The following is a 23,386-nucleotide window of genomic DNA, read 5'->3' on the forward strand; positions in this document are numbered from 1 at the left end:
CACTCTTTAAGATTTTCTTCCAACCTCAAAGTCCAATTCTAGGACCAAGATTTCTACTCCTCTCTCCATCTTTGAACAGTAGAGACTTCAGAGCTCAATATGTGTACTTCTTTCATGTCGGTCTTCATCTTATGGTGATGTCTTTAGTCTTATGACTGTCAATATCATATGTACATGACATATCCTTCATCCGTGCACTCAGGCTGACCTCCACTTAATATCTACTAAGCATCCCAAGTTTAACACATCTACATATAAATTGCTCATCCACACTCTTAAGTCTGCCTCTGCCACAGTCTGGCAATTTCATTTTTCTAGGTGTTCAAGTCAAAAACTTTGAAGTTAGACATGACACCTCCCTTTTTCTCACATCCCACATTCTAGCTGTCATCAGTGGACTAGAACTTCGAAATATAGCCAGAAGCAAACCAGTTCTTACAAATTTACAAACTTCTTTGCTTGGTCAAATTGTCCATCATCTTTTGCTTGGTTTATTGCAAAATCCTTTTTGCATTTGCTCTTGACCCTGACTACCTGTTCTCAATAAAGCAACCAAGGTAAGCCTCTGAAATTTTTCCAGTTTAGTTCTTTTGGCCACTGTAAACTTCCAATCATGTCTGATATGACTCAGAGTAAAAGCAAAGTTCTTACCAGCCTACAATATTTTACCCAAATTCTTCCATTTCTCAGCCCTGTTCAACATCGTTGCCTGACTCTGTCTTCCATGTATATTATGTCCCTGCACAGAGTTCCTTCCAACCTGAAGACTAAACCTAAATGTGGTTTAAGCTATTACTTACTCAAAATTGTTGTTCACAGGTCACCTCAATGAAATCTTTCCTAACTACCCTGGTTGAAACTGAACCTGCTTTATATTTTTCTATAGGTATTATCAATATCTGACATACTCTATATTTTACTTTTTTCTGTCTCTTTCACTAGAGTGTCATTTATTAAAGCAGGGGATTGCATTGCTTTTGTTTAATAATATATCTCCAGTGCCATCCTAGCACAATGCCTGGCACAAATAATGTGATTCATAAAAAAGTGATCAAAAGTGAGTGAAATGTAATTATCTCCAGATAGCCAGCTTTATCTTACTTAAAATCAGGGAAGAATGTCTAAGAGGTGTCACATTCCTTCTTCCTAAGAAACTCCATTCTCTTGACTTCTATAACTTCACACTCTGCTAGTGTATTTTCTTTTGCTTCGTCAATTGTTAACGTACCTTGCAACATGGTCCTAGGCTATTTTTTTCTTGTCTTTCAATACACCTATCTAGACACTGATTTTCAATGACTCTCTGACATTCAGATAGGTACAGTCACTAATATGTCATGCTTGTACCTTCACTTTAATATATCCAAAGATGAACTGCTGATTTTGCCCTTACTCTAAATGTTCCTCCTCTTATCCTCCCCAATTTAAATAACATTGCCCTCTTGCCCAGTTTCTCAAAATAAAAATCTGGGAAACTTTTTTTTTCTCCCTGTCCTTTACCACCCATATTAAATTCTTCCATCATTAACTCTTCGTTGAATTATAGTTCCAAAACATACCTTATATCCATCTCTACCACATGAACCAAATTATTCCAAGCCATCACTAACTTAATAGAGAAAACCAAAAAACAAGCATTATCACTGGCTTTCTTCATTCCAATATTTCCATACCTCCTTATCTAAGTCTTCGTGTAGTAGCCAGAAGGGTTACATCATTATCTAAGTCATAGCATGTCATCCCCTCCACTAAAAATGCCAGCAACTTCCATCTTTGCTAAAAAAGATAACCTAAGCTCCTTTATAGGATCCTCAAAGGCCTTGCACATTTTCTCCTCTGATTACCAAGGCCCTGTGAGATTCTTCTCTTGCCTTCCAACTACCAGCACACTGGAATCCCTTCATTTATTATCTACTTCTGGATCTTTACTTTGCTATTTTTTTTTTTTCCTACCTGACAACCATTTTTGCCTACCTTTTCCACATCTGGCATCTTCAGGTCTCAACTTAAAAGACTTCCTTGACAACCATATCTGAAATAGATCCCTTCCCCAATTTACTGTCTCTCTTAGCATTCTATTTGGTGGTACCACAGCTGTAGCTTTAATTATGTTGTTATTTGTTTCTTTATTATTCTTATCTCTCTATCCTGCTTAGCAATAAAGTTCATGAGTTTCTGTGTCTGCTTCATAATTATATCTTCACAACCTAATATCCTTCCTGACACACAGTGGTCTTTTGATGTCTGTTTATTGGTTCAGTAAATGAATGAATATTACCAATCAGAAGAGAATGAAATTTTATTTTTCTGTTGCCTTGTGGATTTGAAGTTTTATTTTTCATCTATATACTTCAAAAAATATATTCTCTGTTGGCATTCAATTATAAAACTAGCACATTACACATTAATTTTTAGGTGGATGTAGATCATTTAAAAACATTGCAAGGATATTTCTATTTGTGTAGGGAAATTAATTCAAATTTACCTAAGTATATGCAACTGTCTATGTTTGCTTTCCCATTTTAAATGTTATTGAAGATTTAGAATAAAAGTTCTCATTTTGTTCCTATAGGGGAAATGCAGTTTTGCTTATTTTAATGACTTATTTACTTAGTAACAAGAAGGTATGTTAATGAAAATGTGGCTTTTGGTAAACAGAAGGATACAAGAAAGCTTTAGAAGTGGATGAAGAAGACACCATCTGCCTCACTAGAGGTTTAAAGATGGAGGTGTGAATTGTAGCCTTGTCAATACTAGTTGTTGGGTCCTTGGGCAATACTTTGGAAATTTTCTCAGCCTCCTCTTTAACAGAGGGGTAATGCCAGTCATGCTCATGTCTTTGTCTTTTTCTGGTAATTTTAGTAGATACTGTATGTGAAAAATATTTTCAAAACTATGGAGGATTCGACCAATGTGAAGTCCTACAATGTTGGTGAGCAACCTGATAAAATTGACCCTGATGTTCCTCTCCCATTTCAGAGAGGTTGTGTAAAATGATACAAGCTAATCATCAATATTTGAATCATTTTATTATTCCAGATCATAGGCCTTAAAAGCCTGAGCTGCACAAAACATTGTGTAATGCTTCAATAAAGGAAAATAAGTAAGGATTGACTGCCTAAACTCTCTCCAGGTGTTTAGTATCTTAGCGATGCAGTTTTAAGTAGTCTTAAACAGAGTTGAAAGGGACTAAGAACACAGGGGAGTGATCTCCCAGCTCCTTTGTGGAAGGGGTCACATGTGTGCCACTTCTAAGCAGGTGCAAGCTACTTCGGGATGATTGTCCAAGTGATTTGACCAAGGCCAAAATAACTTCTACCCTTCAGATGTCCTGATCTAGCTTCTCTCACCATGCCTCCTTCCTTTTCCTCTCACCTTTTCCCCTTTTCTTCTCCAATGGGAGAATGTGAGGGACAAGGCAGAGGAGATCCTAGAGGGATAAAAGGAAGAGAACAAAAATTGTTCCTTTCATTTCTCCGTTGCAAGCTGTGCTGCTGAGTTAAAAATATGTAATTTAGGTTCCAAATCTATTTCAACCCCTGCCTGGCCTACTGAGCAATCACAAACCATCCAATTTTAATTCAAATCTTTGCTTTTAGCTTTATTTCAAATGGAACACAGCTAAGTTGTATAAACAGACATAAAGTAAATGCTCCACAAAGAGCAGAAGTAGGATTAAAGGAACCAGGAAGTAAATCTGTATTTATAGCATACTGGACAAAATCTGAATTATTTTCATTTTATTTTTAAAATGCCAAACTTTCCACAAAGTATAAAATGTCAGAGGGGCTCAAACTTGTGGCCTCCAAAAATCAGCGCTAAAAAAGTTTTCTTATTATTTCAGTAATGCTCATTTTATACTATATTGTAAACAAATTACACATTTTCTGCAGGTGAGAATTACTGTTCTTCTGGCACATTTGGAATACTACACATTTATAGAGAATGACCCACTTCTAAAAAATGAATCACATTTAACACAAATATTTATGAACAGAGCCAAAAAATGTCCTATATAGTAAGTGTTTAATGATTACTCAACTGCTAGCACTTGAAGGGGTGAACTGAACCCCCTCCCATAAAGCTATAAAAGTATCTCCAAGTGGGTAATGCAGATCCCTTGAGAGTGACAAGTAAGATGACTAATAATGCCCTTGAGACATGTCAGTGGTACTGCAACTAACCAAAATCCAGTAATGGCTTATATAGATTGAGTGCACTCATTTCATAGTTTACTTAATATTAAGGGAGAGGGTAACTGGTGAAAAGGATCCACCTACAATAGATCCCTCCTTCTTTTTGAATTATAACTTGCATTAAAACTAACTGGGCAGATATTAATGTTCAACATTTAATAATAAAACCAATAGCTTCAATTATAACTTTTCACTTTAATTTATGTTCAGGTACATCAATTCTCTAATAAATATTTAAACATGTGACTTTATAGTTCACATAATTTTTTATTTCCTTGAGATGTCAAGTTTAAAACCTTTATGGACATATAAATCCTCTTTTATTGATATAATAGAGTCTTAAATGATATCACATCATCTGAAACATTGTCCAGGAAATTATTTTTGATTAGTTATAATTTCTCTCTCCCTCATGAAAGATCATGTATTGACAAATGATTCACTTTTATAATAAAGACTTTTTTCATATTTGCATAATGGCAAAGGCAGTGCTAACTAAGTATACTAGCCCCTGGCCAGACAGCATGTAAAGGGCCAGGAAAATCTTTTATTCTTCTCAATCATATTTATAATTGTCAACACACAAAGATTAAATTAATGTCTTCAAATGTTCCCTATATCCTCTTAATTAAACCCAGAAAAAAGTGGTTTGGAGTCAGAAGCCCTGACCCCTACCTATCATTATGCCATATGTCCCTGTAAAAACTATGTCCCTTTTCTAATCCTCAGTATCTTTGTTAAAATGAACAACATGTGATAGATTTCCAAGGATTCATCCGGCTCTACTACATCCAATTCTATTTTATCTCCAACAGTCCTTTCTCTCCTGGGACTCCACTCCTAAATCATATCTACTGTGGTCTTTCCTGGGAGGAAAATCCTGTTCCCATTCTTTTACTTACTTCATGCTCCCACCATCTTATCTCCTACACACTTTCCGTAAGAAGCTTAAATTTCTCTGCACTTCTAATATTGCATGATATTCATTATATAGTATCTGATATCATCCCCAATATTGCATAGGTTCATCTCTTAAGTACGCAACCTGACCTGGGTTCCTATCCTGCCTATACCACTTACCAACTGTGAACTTAGACCGGTCATTTCACTTCCCAAGCTTCAATTTCTTCATCTGTAAAATAAGGGTACTAATAGCTTTCTCTCAGGATTGTGAAAGCTAAAAACTAATGCCTGTAAAATGTCTGGTATGTATGAACATTTAAATAAGTAAATAATCATTGGCAGAGATTGTTATTCTTACTTCTAGACTAGGAGCTCCTCTAAGATAGAGTCTAAGCCTCCTTCAATTCATTTCCTAAAGGGTAACTTAGTGTAAACAACAAGAACTTGACGGAAGACATGGGCAAACACTTCCATTGAGACCCTACCAAGTCACCTGTCCTCTCTGAACTGGACTGAGAGGGTGTTTGAAGTTAAGGAAAAAATATCTTGAGACTTTGTAAACAGAGTGTCTAGCACAATGCCTGCCACACAGATTCCCTTTATATAAACAAAGGGGATGTGGATGTGAAAAAGAGCAACAATACTGTTAATAGCTATGCCTCAACCAGATCCTTTACAAATATTTACTGAAGGAGAAAAGAAATCCACAACACCTCTGACTCCTAAGTTTAGGAGGGAAGAAAATGTCACCTCTCCAAATAAAATAAAAAATCATCCCACTGTAGAAGATAACAGGAAAAGACTAGGTTCTCTAGCAGAGCAGGCAGCTTTGTGTCCCAGATTCATGTCCTAGGTAGAACACGGCCAGCCAAGGTTTTGGCAGTGGGACAGAAACCACGCGGGAGGACAGAGGACTTGGATCAGCTGCCTCAAGTGCAACCTGCTCTGAGCAAAGTGGTCAGGTTCGGGAACTCCATTCTTAGGGAGAAGTATAATGCTAAAACTGAGCCGGGAGAGTTCGTGTTTTTGACTCTCCCCTCCAACCTCCCCCACCCAGCAGTCAGGTCCCCGGAGGTAATTAGTGTGGGGGAGAGGCAAAGCTCCTGAGGGGGCAGGGAGATGGGAAAGTGCTGGTGGGGGCGGCCTTCTTGTCAGAGGTCTCATCAAGAGAGGAGAGAGAGAGAGAAAAAGCATGGGGGGAGGGGTTGGAGGGAGGGAGAGAGATTATTTTTGAACGCGAGGCATACCTAATGATATTCCTACAGACAGACAGACAGGCAGACCCAAAGGGACAGACAGGACACACTTGAGCGTGTGAAATCGTTCATACCCCCAAATCCAGGACGCAGCCTGTTGTCATAACCATCGAGTAAACTGTCCAGGATGCGGGTAAAATTTTCCGGGCATAATTTCTCGTCCTTTTGGTCCTGTCCTGGGGATTCGTTTAAACTGCAAACACACACATACACAAAAACGGGGCTAAGGGGGTTATTTTAAGAATGCATCAGAGAACAGGTGGAAACAGTTTACCTTTCTAGGGAAAGAGTGGATTGCCCCAAGCTAAAGGAGGTAGGGGCTGAGGGATCCGGAGGAGAGTAGCGGTCAGGGAAAGCACACCCCGTGCACACACACACCCCTATGTCCACGCTCTTGCACCCTTGCTTTTCCAGCTCTCCGCGTCTACGCGGTCACAGAAAAGCCTGGCTGTGGCCCCTGACCTCCAGCGGTGATAAGAGGGTCTGGTTTTCAAGGAGAAGGGGGCAGCCAGAGTGGCCTGGGAACTAACTGGTCACTTCTCCACTATCCCCTTGCGCCCCCTCACCGCAGGGAACTCACCAAGCCGCCAGGCACAAGAAGTGCAGGAGGGCGAAACTGATCCCGGAGGATGCCGCAATTGTGGTTACCTTCTTGGCAGAAATCATCTTTGCAACATGCCATACTTTAAACCTGTTCACGTTTCCAGGCTCTCAAGATGCCCTGAGCAGGGTGCGGGGCGAGGGCAGAGGCTTTCCGCGGCGTGCGCACACTCGCGCGCTCACACTCGCCCGCGCTCACACTCGCCCGCGCTCAGCCAACCCGAGCCGCGGTGGGCGCGTGTGTGCACGCGGGCCAGGGGGAGGCGGAACCTGCCTTTCCTCGCCCCCTCCTTTTCTCGCTGAGCTCTCGATGTGTATGGAGAGCTAAGTATACGGCTCCACACCCTTTCGTGCCCGCACCCTGAAGCTTCCAGGATTAACTTTGGGGCTGTTGCCCTGCAGAGCTCAGCAACTTCTTTCCGACCTTCCTCTCTGCGGAACAGGACCGGGTCCACCGCCCCTCGTCGCGCCCGCACCCCTCACCCCAAGTGGTCCTCACACACAGCTTTGCTCAGCCACCACGTCTCCCTCCTGCGCTCACCCAAACTCTCTTGGGATTTGGATCTAACCAAAGAAGCTCCTCCATCTGTAGGTTGATCGAGGACCCCGTTTTTACCCATTTTTCAAGGCTGAAGTTGGAGAAATGGTGGACTATGACAGCGATTGTTGGGCGTGGGGAGGGCAGACTTGGTGAGGAGAGGGGATCAAGTTTGGATAGAATTAACTTTTGAGATTCCCCCTGCAGGTGCTGGGGCGCAGCAGCGAAAAGAGAAGAGATTCTGCATGGTAGGGGGTTGGATTCAAGTAAGGGCTCTTGCCAAACTGTTAGAAAGTGGATTTGAACCTCAACCCACTTGCCAAGCGTATTGATGTAAAGATACCAAATTCCATTACTATACCTGCCCGCTTCTGACACACACACGTACCCTCTGCTTTGCTATTCCAGGCTTCTCTGGAAAGGAGGGAAGATGTGGAAACAAAATCAGTTTCATTTCCCGGGACACTAAGAGATCTAGTCTTTCATAATAAAGCTAATAGAGTTCCAGATAGTGATTGTTTTAGGAGGAAAGAATGACTGGGGAGAGGAAGAAAAAAAGAAAATGTGTGAGAGGGAGAGAAGAGGAGAGAGGTATGGAGGGGAACACTAAAGATTTGAAAGGGAATACCAAACACTCTTTTTTTGTGTTTTAATAGAGCTAAACACTCCCAACACACCTTATTTTAGAACATTATTTTTGCATGGATAAAAGGTGTCTTTCCCATTAATAGTGATGCATGTGGAAATTTTCATATGATGGTTCAATGACCTGAGTAATTTTCATATTAGGTCCCTGTAACCAGTCACCACCAATTAATTGTGTTGTTTTAAACTTTGATGGCTTGTTCAACTTTGAATTCTGATGGACTGATTTGCTATGGAAATAATCAAACCAACAAAGTTTGAGATTTTGTTTGTTTGCTTCAATTTCCTGACTAAAGTTTTCCTTACAAAGGGGAGTCTTTTTTTGATTGCCAGAAGTGCATAATCGCTGGAGGTATATGCTCTCACTGTGTTCTGCATTGATTCCTTCATGGTATTGATGATACTTTATCACAAATTCCATCTGTTCTATTCTCTTGAAGACTGTAATCTTGAGGCTGTTTATTTGTTCTCTTATTACAGTGCATTGCTCATAGAACAAGGACAGTATATATTTATTGAATGAAAAACTAGATTAATGAAATTGTTGATCCCAGATCCATCTTAATTAATTTGGATGAAAATCAAGTTCACTCTTCGGGGAAAAATAATATGTACTATGAAAGTATTGATCTCCACAATTCTCCACATAAAAGCTGATAGTACATGATGTCATATTATTTCTCCAACCTTAATAATACCTTATACATTCTAAAACCTAAATCAGTATTCCCTATTTTTCCTTTTAATTTCTGTTTAAAATAACACAGATTATCAAAAAAATAAATGATAGAAAACAATGGCCATGGGACAAAAAATTTCATGGTGTCAAAGATAAATTCCAGTTTTAAATACATGAAACTAATGCCTTCAAAGTGATAAGGTTCCTCTCTCCAGTGTAGCTATTTCCAATTATATTTTTAAACTCTTATCTACTATTTAAAAACAACTGAGAGTAATAGTGGAGACATTTCTAACTCATTTTATTTCACAGTCTTTTATTTATACTTCTCTTTGTATTGCTTAAAGAAGCTATATGTTGGATTTTACTGTCTGAAATCTTTTTAAATGATGTATTTTCACCATGAGTTTTAAAATGAATCCAACAATCAAAAAGCTACAGTTTACCTTTATTACAAATATCATTATGAATGCTATTGTTTTCCATATAAAATAATATGGCCCAGATTGTGAGTAAATGCTTCTGATTACTTATATATGACTGTGCAGAAATAGAAAGGTTTTAAAATTATAACTATAACTTCTTTTCTTAAAGTTATATAACTCTTTGATTGCCTTGTTTAATAGAATTTGAAATGGGTTCAAGTACACTATCATCAAACATCATTATGTTAAGGCAGTCACATGTTATAAAATTATCATAAAGACTATATTTGACTTGATAGAATGTAAACAATATATATGGGCCTGGTGTTAAAGTTAGAATGATATACTTCAGAATCCACAATGCCTGTGAAATACCCTGGAAATTAATACAAAATTTGTATTTATGTAAGTGTATGCATTTTGCTTGATAATTTTCATCAGATTCTCAAAGGCTATGGACATCTGTCATGGAGTAATATTTTAATATAAAATATGACATAAGTAGTAGAACAATCAACCTAACAAGTGAACAAATATTCATAACTAATGTGTGACAAACATCTCTAATCCACTTAAAAGCTGTAGAATGTTGCCAATTTCTATAGGTTATTATGTGGCTCTTCAATCTATATTGAAAGTACTCAGCCTCATTTATCGTCAATTTATCAATGTTCAACTATGTACTAAAAATTTCAGTTGATAATAAAATGAATAATTTGAAAAGATTAAATTTGTTTTTTCTCTTCTGTCGCTACTAACTGGTAAATACTGAACCAATTTTAGATTTTGAGAAGGGTCATAATGTAAATTGCGGCTTTAAATTATGAGGGCTTGTAGATATACAACTATAACACTGAAATATTTTGGTTCCGAAAATATAGAAGATATATACAATATAGAATTGGAATATAAAATATGGAAGAATATAGAATTGACTATTTTTATATTAATATATTTTATTCCCCCATATATTAAGCATAGGTGAGAATTGTTTTAATGCTAATTATACCTTTCTTTATTTGTATATAAACAGTGCTTCTACAGAAATTTTACCTGTATGTTGGCCTGTTAATGTCCTGTTATAGAACTTAATCTCCAGTTGTAAGATATCTAAAATGGTATCTATTGTTCAAGTGGTTACTACGTTGACACATAACAATGTGGGGCATCTTAACAGATTCTGTCTGAATCACTACTTCATAATGTCAGTTGACAATGCTTTAAAAATAAGTATTTATTTTTCTTTGCAATAAAATTAATGCAGATTTAGTTATGTCAATGTGATTAATGAAAGAATATAATTTGGACAATATTTGTTTTTTTTTTTCTGTACACTATTTTTATTATCTCAATAAAATTAGTTTACATCATTGTATTTGTTTTAGGGATTATCGGTTCAAATCTCTGCAAGAACATGTTTCTACACCAGGCCACCACCAACATACCAATAATCCTTCACCACGCTCCATTGGGTCCCCTCCACACAATATGATCATATTAATAGGGGTAGAGAAAGCATTTGACAAGATTCAACATCCATTTATAGTAAAAAGTTAATCAAATTGATAAAAAGAACATACCCCGATATAATAAAAGGCATATATGACAAAATCACAGCTAGTATCATACCCAATGGTGAGAAACTGAAAGTGTTTCCTCTAAGATCAGGTAAAAGAGAAAGATGTCCATTCTCACCACTACTATTCAAAATAGTACTGAACGCCCCTGCAAGAGTAATTAGATAGGAGAAAGATATAATAGGAATCAATCTGGAAAATAAGTAAAACTATCACTATTTTCAGATGACATGATAGTATACATAGAAAACCCTGACGTCTGCAATAAAAACTTTTAGAAACAACAAATTTGTAATGCAGTGATCTGCCAAGTTATAAGATCATATATAAAATCTGTTCTATTAATATATGCACATGATGAACTGGAAGAGAAAGAAATCAAGAAAATTGTTCTATCTGCAATCACACCAAAAAGAATTAAGTACTAAACTTAAAAAATTAGGAGAAAGAAAGACCCAGACATTGACCACAAATAGCCAAAACAACCTTTGACAGAAAAGAAGAATGGAGGTATTCCATTCCCAGATTTCAAACTGTGCTCCAAAGATACAGGAATCAAAACTAAATAAACACTTCTGTAATGAAGATATACGGATGAACAACATGCAAATGAAAAAAAATGCTCATCATTACTTATTATCAGGGAAATGCAAGTCAAAGCCATATGAGATATTACTTCATATTATGAGAATGACCCACAACTAAAAGACCAGTAACAATTAAGTGTGGTGAGGGTGTAAAGAAAAAGAAACCCTCATATACTATTGGTGAGAATGTTGTCCTGTCTAGCCTCCATGGAAAACAGCATGGATGTTTCTCCAAATAATAAAAATAGATCTGGCATATGATCCAGCAATTCTAGTCTGGTATCTATCAAAGAAAAGTAAAATAACATTTTGAAAGAATCTATGCACTCATCTTCATTGCAACACAGTTTACCTAACCAAGGTCTGGAAAGAATCTGCACGACAAACAACAGCAATTACTGACAAAAAAATAAGGAAAGTGATGGCATCATATGCCCAGCCTTCAAACCAATAACACAAAGCTAAAGTAATGAAAACTATATGGTACTGGAACAAAGACAGACATATAAACCAATCGAATAGAATTGAAAGTCCAGAAATAAACCCCACTTTACGTGGACAGTTAATCTGTGACATAGAAGCCAAGAGTATACATTGGACAAACGAGTCTCTTCAAAAAATGGTGCTGGGTATATATACATCATGGAATATTACTCAGCATTCAAAAAAGATAAACACATGCAATTTGCAGCAACATGGATGGCCCTGGACGGGATCATGCTCAGCGAAATAAGCCAGAAAGTAAAAGAAAAATACCGGATGGTCTCACTCATAGCAGGAATCTAGAAAACTTAAATAAGGGACCAGGAAAATGAATAACTATAAGAAAGTGAAAATCAAAATCAACAAAAAACTATGAACCAGAGATACTCTATGGGGGGTGGGGGGCGGGGAGGGGAGGGATTGGGGTCAAAATAAGGGGGTTGCAATTGTATGGGGAATATAAAAATAAAATTTATTAAAAAAAATACAGTTTTCATCCTGCACCCCCCCCAAAAAAAAAATGGTGCTGGGAAAACTGCATAGCCACATGCAAAAGAATGAAACTAGATCACCACCTCACACATTACCAAAAAAAAATTCGCTCAAAATTGATTAAACATGGATTAAGACTGAAACTATGAAATGCATTAAAGAGAAAAATTAGCAGAATGCTCCACAACATGGGTTATATATACTGATTCTCTCTGGAGATCCTCTCCAATGACAAGAGAAGCAGAAACAAATATAAATAAATGGCAGCACAATAAACTGAAAAGCTTCAGTGCAGTGAAAGGAACTATCACTAAAACAAAGAGACCCTGCTGAATGGGAGAAAATAACCGTACATCACACATTTGACAAAGGGCTTACAGCATACATACACACACACACACATATGTATATGTATATGTGTATATATATGTATGTGTGTATATATATGTATGCTGTATATCATACAAATTAATAAAAGCAACTATTCACCCCATCAAAACATAGAAGAGCTAAATACACATTTTTCTAAAGAAGATATACAGATGGCCAATATGCACATGAAAATAAGCACACCATTACTTAACATTATATAACATTATATGCTGTAAGCCTTTGTCAAAGATCTACATATTTACGTGATATGATTTATTGACATGTGTTTTGGGATCCAACATATGTAGGGTCATTACCTTGTTCAAGCTCCTACTTCCAAATAAAGTCACAATCTGAGGCACTGGAGGTTAGGATTTCAACCTGTAAATTTTGAAGGGACACAGTTTAGCACATAAGAGTGGTGACTTTCCTTCAGCTATATAGAAAACAATATGCAATATGCATATAATGAATTTCTACATTCCTTAATTCAGAAAGGCATATTTGATATTATATCAATGGAAATAAATATAATAATCTATTATAATAACAGCATTTATCTTTATTAATAGTTTATTTCATTTAAATCTTCAGGAAAAAATGTAACAGTAGACATTATTTCCCTCATTTTACAAATAAGGAAACTGTGGTTTAAAATGTGAATTAATTTTCTCATGATTAACAAATCAGAAATGGGTAGGTTAAGATTTTTTTCTGTTTCCTTGCAAAATCACTTCAACAAAAATTCTTATTTGTTGTTTTATTTGATATATGTATATATTTTGAAGTGATTATCACAATAAAATTAGTTGAACACATTATTCAACCTCACAATATACCTTTGTGTGTGGGGGGGGGGAGTGAGATTATTAAGAGCTGACCCACTTAGAAAATTTCAAGTACACCATATGGCATTGTTAACTATAATCTCCATGCATTTTATGTTATTGTATTTTATGTTTTTAAAGATTTATTTATGCATATAAGAGCTGGGCCAGAGATGTGGGGGGTGAGAGGATCCATCAGAGACAGAGTGGGGAACAGAACAGTCAGACTGACTGAAATTACACTGCTGAGGGGAGCAGTGGATGAGACAGGAGAGGTCTGCCTCGCCATATGGGTTTCTCCCTGGCAGGCCGGGGATCAAACTTGTGCTGCAGAGGCTGTGGATTGCTTCATAGTGCGATTCTTAACCCCTTGCACCACCAGGGAGGCCCACCATGCTGTATTTTAGATCTCTGGAACTTAATCATTTCATAATTGAAAGTTTGTACCCTTTGACCTACATCTTTCCATTTTCCTATGCCTCTCTTACACACACCGTTTTATGAGTTCGACATTTTTTAATTCCAAGTGTACATTAGATGACATTGTATTTGTCTTTCCCTGTCTTATGTCTTGTTTCAATAGTGATATGAGACTAATACATCCAATTTGGAAAACTTTTGGCAACATATTAAAGTTGAATATGATTATATCCTATTATGAAGCCATCATCTGCCTGCTTTATAGGCTATAAAGGCTCTCAAATATATTCATAATGATGCAATTGCAAAAATAGTATATTTTTAAAAATTGGAAAATTGAAACAAACTAAATGTCCTTTAACAGATAAATGCATAGATTATATTGTGGTAAAAATCTAGGGCCTCCCTGGTGGCACAAGGGGTTAAGCCTCAGCACTATGAAGCTATCTGCAGCCCTCACAAGTTCGAGCCCCTGTCAGGGAGCCACCCACATGGTGCAGCAGACCCCTCCTGTCTTGCCCCTGTTCCCCTCAGCAGTGTATTTCAGTCAAACTGCTTTTCTGTTCCCCACTCTGTCTCTGGTGAATCCTCTCGCCCTCTACAACTCTGGCCTTACCCCAGTTCTTGTATGCATAATTAAATAAATATTTTTTTAAAAAAAGACAACAAATGCCATTGAACGGTCTCCCAAAAGTGATATGAAATTATTGTAGATAGAATCTTGAAATACATCTTACAACAACTTATTGTCATTGTTGCTTTTTTGGGGGGACAAGGGTTTTTTTGGTGACACAGGTAGACCCTCATGATGTATGAGCATTTGTAAACATTAAACATATGTGAGCCATCATTGAGGTTCTAAATGAATTATTACTATGATTGAATTTTGTCCTGTTTTTTTAAGCAATCAGATAATATGTGCCAATTATACAAATTTTGGAGAATGCAAAACAACAATAAAGAGAAAAGAAATCAATTATATATCCAATTATTCAAATAAAACTTTTGATACTTTTTTATGTTTTACTTTTTAAACTTTTTTTAAAGATTTATTATTTATACAAGAACCAGGGTACAGGCCAGATGCTCGGGAGGGTGAGCGGATTCACCACAGACAGAGCGGGGAACAGAACAGGCAGACTGACTGAGATACACTGCTGAGGGGAATAGTGGGCGAGACAGGATAGATCTGCCCCACCATGTGGGATTCTCGCTGGCTGGTCGGGATCGAACCCTTGCTGAAGGGGCTGTGGACAGCTTCACAATGTGGCGCTCAACCGCCTGCGCCACCAGGGAGGCCCTGATACTTTTTTTTAATAAAAGACCTAAGCTATGAAGAAATTTCACCATTTGGTTTACAATCTTTGGGAAAAACAATAGTAAGTAAACATATTCTGCAATAAAACAAGTCCAAGAAGCAAATGTATTATGTATTTTATGAATTTTCTCTTTGCATTGGATAATTTTACCATTTTTTTAGTAGTAATATTAAAGGATTTCTGTTTGAATTATATTCATAAGTAGAAGGGAAAAAATAAATTAGCCTAGAGGAGGAACTTATTTTCACTAATGTTCTAGACACATATATTTTATATTCCAAATTGCTTAAATGAAAAAAAAATTAAAAAAGCATAACCGTGGGTGTTTATACTTTTTAAAAATATTTTTAAAAATATTTTTAAATCTTCACTATAGAGCATAACACACAAATAAGGTTCACACAAGGTAAATAATCAAGGTATCACAGCTGTACATTGATCTGCCATCAAACCAACACAGAGTTTGGAACAAAACTTCCCATGCAGATCTGTGAAGACTCAATGTGACACTGCGGTAACATACTTGGTCCTCAGGAAACTGTGAATCCAGCCTGCTCTTCATTACCATCTGGTGGCTACTGCGTGGAGTGGCATTAACCATAATTCTAACAGTTAAAGAAACTGAATATCTTACTTCAGAACAGAGAGAAGAACCTAGTATTATCGATGAATATTAAAAATGTGTGAGAGGATGAAGACCAAAGAAGGATCTGACATTTTTATCACCATAAAAAATATATCATAAAAAGTTATTTATTGGAAATAATTTACAATGGGCAAAGGTTGAAGTCTGATAAATATGATTTATGAATAGCATAAGGTTTCCAAATCTCACCTCTTTCTTCTACAACAGAAAGAGCCAAAAATATATTTTCTTTCAGTGATATATTAGATGTAGTCTTTTTTTTTCTGGATTATACTAAATATTTCAGTCATCCACGCACCTACACATGCCAATTGCCAAAGAAATTCTCTTTTCAATTTTAAATACCTGCATACTCTTACATATCTTTACAAATGCATTAAATGGCCCCTAAATTGAGAAGTCTATCTGTCCCCTTAGGGCTAAGGTTCTGCTACCCATCTCCAAGGACTATTGTTGCAAGTCTGCCAACATTTGCATAATGGTTTCTTTTCAAGAATGCCTGAGTTTTTCAAAGGTAAGGATGGTGCCCTATTTATTCTGGTAAGACCTGCAGTCTAAGCAAATATATATCTGTTTTAAGGAATGAATCCAGGAAATAATTATTCTTTATGGAATTTAAGTGATTTAAAGTAAACCACATATTCAGTTTACCAGACAAAGAAACAAGGACAGAGTTAGATTTTGGAGAAAGTAAATGTCCACATTGACCTTTCAAATTTCCCACTTCCATCATAAAATCTCAAAGTCAAAATAAAACCAGAGAAATCACCTAGTTCTGACACATTTTTTTAAACATGAAAGACGTTCAGAGAAAATATAAGACTTCACCAAGTTTCTACCACCAATAACTACCAGAACCAAGATTTAAATCCCTATTGTCTGATTCTTCATCAGTGAGATTTTTATTCTGCTGGTTTAATCCCTGACTTCTCTTAGTAGAAAACTTAGTTTTTAAGACATTGGATTTTGAGTCTGAAAATGAAATGGTCTTATAGGGATCTGAATTCTGTAATTTATATACATACATATATATATATATATATATATATATATATATATAAAATTGTATTGATATGTATTGACATGTATTGATACTTGTAAGAGATACCTAAATGAGAGATCCCAGTTTCTGGGACCTGTTTCAGAACCCATTTCCTGTAGGTTCCTATGGTTCCCTGCCAAAAGGTGCCTTAGACTTGTGGCAAGATTTCAGGCCTCAGAAGCCCTGCTTTGAGCCAGTCCTGTTTGGCTGGGTATTTGCCTTGGGAAACCCACCTTGCTGTTTCTTGCAAGATGAGCAGAAATAGAGAAAGCCCACCAGAACTACCATGATTTCCTAGGACTGAGTAGGTTCCTGAGATGCTCCAAATACAATATATCTTTTAACCATCTACTTATGCATAAGGCCAAGTTCACATGAGCCAGATTTCTCTTGTGAATGTGTATTTGATGTCACATCATCCAGGTTTTTTCAGCTTTAGAAATTTAACTTCTAGGGGAAAAGTGCTTTTGGCATCCTTAACATGCTTAACATTTATAGTTTCCATAGATCTGGCATATCCCAGAAGTCTCTGGCATGTAGTCATTTGTAATTTCTGTTAAGGCATAAACACAAACAGTGAGAGCTGAGGGGCAGGGAAGAGGCAGAGCCAGTCCCTTAGCCAGAGAGAGTGTCTACACCCAGAGCAGTCTGACTGAGGCTAAGCACAAGCAGGCTTTGTGGTTTCCAGGGAAACTGGGAACCTGCAGTTTATCACCTGCAGAAACTCTCTACAGGTGAGTTAAAAAAAAATAAAAACAATAGAAAAAAAAAAAAAAAGAAAAATTCCTGGTCTCCATCCAGTAATATTTTCAATTTCAGTAAATCCTAAAAATATAGCAAAACTTGTGATTTGAGTATAGTATACGAAAAGAAACTATTCAATGTTAAAAAGAAATAGAAATTCAAAAGAAATTAGTGCAAACAATTAGTCTATCTTATAATAAGCTTTCAAAAAGCTTTCTAAAGATACAAGCATTAAAAAATATCCTTTTTCCAGTCCCTGAAAACATTACTTCTCTCCTGCAAGTTCTCTAAAATTAAAAATCAATGGTTCTGGAGATTATGAAACTTCTTTACTTAAGTGTTAAGGTAAGCTGCAATATACCAAGTTTAGTTAAATAATGTCTTCTGATTTTCCTTCTACATTTACTCATTCATAGCCAACTCTCAACATTCTAACATTTTTCTAGAAGTATAAAGATTCTCTTCTTTCCCATTTCTTCCTTATTTTGCTTCAATTTACCTTAAACTTTGGAGAGTTTTTGTTATTTTGTTTTTAAGTAATCTAATAAGAGACAATAATTTCTTCTTGCTTTTCATTTGCTTGTTATTTTTTTCTGACTCATTTTGATGTTCTTCGAAAATGGAATCCCTTCAACTGACTTGTCTATAACAGAATTATGATAGAATGTGTTTTTCCTTTGTCTTTCCACACTGAATTATGTCTGTTAACTTAGATTTTAGGTTCATTTGGCTTTCAGAAGTTTCATAAGACCCCAATGTTCGCAGACAGAACCCTCATTATGTTATACAAAGAGTCTGGCTCTTGGGAAATATATTTAACATATTATAATTTCATTATTCCCAAATGCATATGCCCACAATGTTTGCAGTGACAAAAAATAAAAATGATCAAAAAAATGTTCTGCAATAATCATAAAGATAACTTTTTTTGGGTCTGGCGCCAAACTGCTCTTATAATTTGTCTTATATAATGAATACAAATTCACCCCAAAATCAAATTGCTTCACTTGTTTTTGATTACAATGTCTTGAATTATGATAAAATATGTATCCTGCAACAAACTGTTTCTAAAATAAAAAATAATAGTGGTAAAACATTGAAAAGCAATATATGTGGTTTTGACAGAGGACCTATATTCAACATGTTGTTGGCAACATATTTGCTTTGTTAGTAACATAAAATTCTGTCTGAGGGCCTCCCAGGTGGCGCAGCATTGAGCGCTGGACTGCAAAGCTGCCTGCAGCCTCTGCAGCACTGGTTTGATCCCGGCTGGCCTGCGAGGGTCTCATGTGGCGCAGACCTCTCCTGCCTCCCATTGTTCCCGTCAGCAGTGTATTTCGACAGTCTGCCTGTTCTGCTCCCCGCTCTGGCTCTGGTGAATTCTCTCACCCTCCTGCGCTTCTGACTGTACCCAGTGCTTGTATAAATAAATAAAATAAATCTTCAAAAAAAAAAATTCTGTCTGACTAGCAAGCACATAGGATTAGTGGGACAAACAGAAAATGTTTCAAATGCAAATATTCCAATAGTTGTAATATATATAAAAGCAAATATTCCAGTTAAAAGACAAAGATTGCCAGGCTGAAATAAGAAAATAAAGCTTTAGAGTACATCACTTAAAAGAGACTAAATGTAAACATAAATACATAGATAATTTTAAGGTAAATACATGTTGTTACTATATTAATATAATATCAAATACAATAACTTTATTATCAAGAACATTATTAGAGACAAAGGTGAATGTTTCATATTGAAAAAGACATAAACCCTCCAGAACAGTATGTTAATTCTAAATTTGTTTGTACCTCAATTCATATCTTTTGAAAAATACTATAGGGAATGTAGATAAAAATAGGATCTCCATTCATAGTGTGGAATTTTTATATCCCTTTCTCAATAACTAAGAAATCAAGCAGAGAAATTATGGAGCAAATGCAAGATGATTTTAACAACACTGTTGACAAACTGGATGTTATCAGCATAGGGGACCACTGCACCTAACAGGTATGGAGAATATGTTCTTTTCAAATAGTGTGGAACACTATTCTCAAATGACCACATGCTGGAGTTTCAAAACAAATAAAAAAAATGTCAAGGGATAGAAATCATACCAAGTGTGTTCTTTAGCCATTGTGAAATTAAGCTAGAAGTTAACAACAAAGACATAACTAGAAAATCTTACTGAAGAAAAATTGGGGGAGACAGAACAAGATGCTAAGAGACAGGTGGGGTCCAGGTCATGGAGACTAAAGCTATACTGACGTGTTTCTATCCTAACAGCACTGAACCTTAAAGGAAATATATCTTGGGACCAATATATTTAAGTTTGCATTTTAAAAAGGTCATTCTGGCTGCAGCTGTTGTGAACAGAGTGAGCGGGAGTTAGATTAGGTGAAGATTGGTATGGAGTGAGGAACTCTCTAGAGGCACAGAGGCAGTTTGGAAGCCCTTAAAATGTTATTGATGAGGGTGGTTACCTGAACTAGAACAATGGGAGTGGAGATGGAAATAACTGGAAAGATTAGTGAAATATTTAGACAGCAGCATAGAAATATTTAGGTGGCACTGTTGGCATTTGTTGCCAAGAATTTACTTCCAGATTGTTGTCTTATTAAATGCTACACTATGGTACTGTTCATTTAAACCCAAAATACAGAAAGTAGAAAGAAAGAGAACCAGAGATAATGACTCTAAGACATCCAAAAGGATTCTATAGTCATGCAAGTTTAGAGCAGTGTTTTGGATCAGAAGGATACATTTGAGGGCCTCCCTGGTGGTGCAAGGGGTTAAGCACCACACTGTGAAGCAATCCACAGCCTCTGCAGAACAAGTTGAATCTCCCACAGGCCAGGGAGCTACCCACATGGCACAGCAGACCTCTCCTGTCTTGCCCGCTGCTCCCCTCAGCAGTGTATTTGAGTCAGTCTGCCTGTTCTGCTCCCGGCTCTGTCTCTGGTGAATCCTCTCACCCCAGCATCTCTGGCCTGTACCCCAGCCCTTATATGCATAAATGAATAAATCTTTTTTTTTAAAAAGGATACATTTGAGATTATAACTGGTTTATAAACCCTTGAGTATATGAATTGTGCAAAGCTATAGAAGTAGAAGACATAGGTTCGAATCTAAAGAATCCCAGCCTAACTTCTGATATTGACTATCATTTGGAAAAAAATATTTTTCCTTAGAATTGAATGTAGGGTAAATGATTTTAAGGCTTTTCTGCCCTCCTGCCATTAGGATTGCATGCTTGATAGCAGCACCTGCATTTTGTGACATTGTTATATTTAGTTGTATTGTTTACTTCTGTGGGCCATGGCTGCTGTATTGATATTATTGGCGGAGAGAACAGGAGAGGGGGTAAAAAGAATGCCAGAGAGCCCAGAGTGAAGACTTGCCCAGGCTTGGAGGCCTGCGCCACCCAGCCCCCCCTGCCTGCTGTGTACCTGGTTGCTGCACTACATGTAAAAGCTCAATAAAAACCTGAGAAAGTCACTGAGGGCTCCAGAACTCTCCTTTACCCCACTGCATAGGATCTTAGAGAACCAGCTCTGTGCCTTCCTGGCATGACACTGAATTTTAAAAAATACCAATATTACTTGTTGAAATTTTGTGTTATGCCACTTCACTATTATGAACGACCTACATTAGTACCTATTTTCACTAACCTAAGAAATCCCAAGAGGATAGTTGGTTTTACAACAAAGGAGATGAAAGTGAAAATCACAACCAGTGTCTGTTGTGTAGCAGCCATCATAGGGGTAGTAAGTGTGCATGTGGGGGACAGACTGGACCAAACAAGTTCCTTCTCCAGGAACTACTTTATCCAGGGTGTGCATTTATCTCAGCATAGCTGTGTTTACTAAGTGTTAATGTTATTTTAGGCTTTATGGGTTATTTGGTATGATTTAGTAAATTATTTTTGGGTCTAGGAATGCTCAAAAATGTTTTTATATAAATTAATGGTAATATCTCCTTAACTTTATGCCAGTTCACCTTAGAAAAGGTTTCACGGGGAAGGCTCTATTTTTGGATAATGAATGAAACCTGTAATATACTTACTCTACAGGTTTATCAGATAACTTTAAAGAAAAGCACTTAAAATTAATACACTCAACAATATTCATTAACATTATCTACTAATTTTAACAAGTCTATGTTCAAAACAGTATCTAACTTTTTTTTAAGAAGAAAAAGAGTAAAACTTGAGAATTAATGAATCCAATTATATGAACCACGGTTAAGTTGACAGAGGCAGATAAAATAGGTATTCCTGAGAATCCAAATGATGTCAGATGTCACATGTCAATAAGTAAACATGCCAGTTCTTCAATGGTGGAATTCTAGAATTTTATTGAAGAAGTAGATGTTAATTAATTGACTCAAATAGAAGGATTTCAGGGCTGATCCATTAGATAGGTGAATCAAGGACATCCTTTGAAGATCAAAGAATAGTTAATATAGTAGCACACAATGGATGGTCTCCAGGTTAAATGAAAAACGAAATAAACCCAAGAGATGATGGTACCCATTTGGAAAACAACTGTAGGTTTCACCCAAATTCAGTAGATTTTTAAAAAAAATGTACGTGTGTACTTTGAAAGATTCTTTTAGGACACTTTGCCAAGCAGTTCTCAAAATAGGCCATTTGGATGGGTTACCCAACAATTGCAGATAAACTAAATCTTTCCTACCGTAGTTAACATTTTAACCAGATTTCTACTCACCTTTGGATAAATGTGGGTGTTCTGTTCCAGATTTTCAGCCAGTCTTAGCTTTGCTGCATGCTCAAGAATGATTTCTCAATGAGTAGTAAACACTCTCTTGATCTACCTAAGTAAAAAAGCAACATAGAAGAAACTGCATTGTCATTTCTCTTTCATAATTGCATCTGGTTCACATCCCTGCCTCTGACATACTGACTACAAAAGAAATCAACTCATGCTGACCTCTCATGTAAAGAACTAGAAGGAAAAGGAGTGTTTATTTCTGGAGATATTCATGAAGTACAAAATCTCTCATTTAAAGAATATTTAAACAACTCCATCTGAACATTCTGGGACTAGATTTCAGCTTAATCTTGTACATTATATGAGCCTGAATTTGCTTCCCAATTCTGCCTTGTAGCCCTCACTTGTAGCTTACACCTGTACCTGAATCTTATTGTTATTATCCTTGCCTAGGGAGTAGAATCCTCCTACATACAAGTTCCAAATTCTGAGGATGAATTTCCCCTAATTACAGATCTCCCTGGTACAACTTTCCATAGAAAAGCTTGGACACTTGACCACTGCCTGCTCTTCAGTTTCACAAGGATGTGTGAACACACTGTTCTCTGTTAGCTTTCACTCAGGAGGTTGGGACCAGTATTCACTGGGACTAATTTGTTGTTTGCGCTTACTGATGTCCATGTTCTCCTCCAAGTATCTTGATTTGGGTTTGTTTCTTTCCAAGTCTGCCCCATAACCCCTTCCACTTCTCAGTTTTTTCTAGGCTTTGCCACCTCATTGTTGCCAGCTGGACTATACTTAGACCTTTCCACTTAACCCCTGTGAGCTGCCTCACATCTAAACAGCACATTGTTTTCAGAACTGAAGCAGCAGTAGAGTCTGAAGCAGAGTGGCTGCTGAATATA

The 23,386-nt window shown here is 36.8% G+C and overlaps 1 protein-coding gene across 1 annotated transcript in view; it reads right to left on the reverse strand.

Annotated features, from left to right (window-relative positions):
* The window catches only part of GABRA4 (gamma-aminobutyric acid type A receptor subunit alpha4), a 67,178-nt gene extending 60,157 nt beyond the window's left edge, over positions 1–7,021 (reverse strand). Inside the window, exons 1-2 of the mRNA XM_037529642.2 lie at positions 6,936–7,021; positions 6,430–6,548 (exon numbers count right to left, since the gene is read on the reverse strand). Coding sequence (XP_037385539.1) covers positions 6,430–6,548; positions 6,936–7,021 — 205 coding nt within the window. The remainder of the gene's footprint in view (positions 1–6,429; positions 6,549–6,935) is intronic.
* Between the last annotated feature and the right edge of the window lie 16,365 nt (positions 7,022–23,386).

This window comes from Talpa occidentalis, unplaced genomic scaffold (genome assembly GCF_014898055.3).
Source record: "Talpa occidentalis isolate TD23 unplaced genomic scaffold, MPIMG_talOcc4v2.1 talOcc4.6, whole genome shotgun sequence".
In the NCBI taxonomy this organism is placed as follows: Eukaryota; Metazoa; Chordata; class Mammalia; order Eulipotyphla; family Talpidae; genus Talpa; species Talpa occidentalis.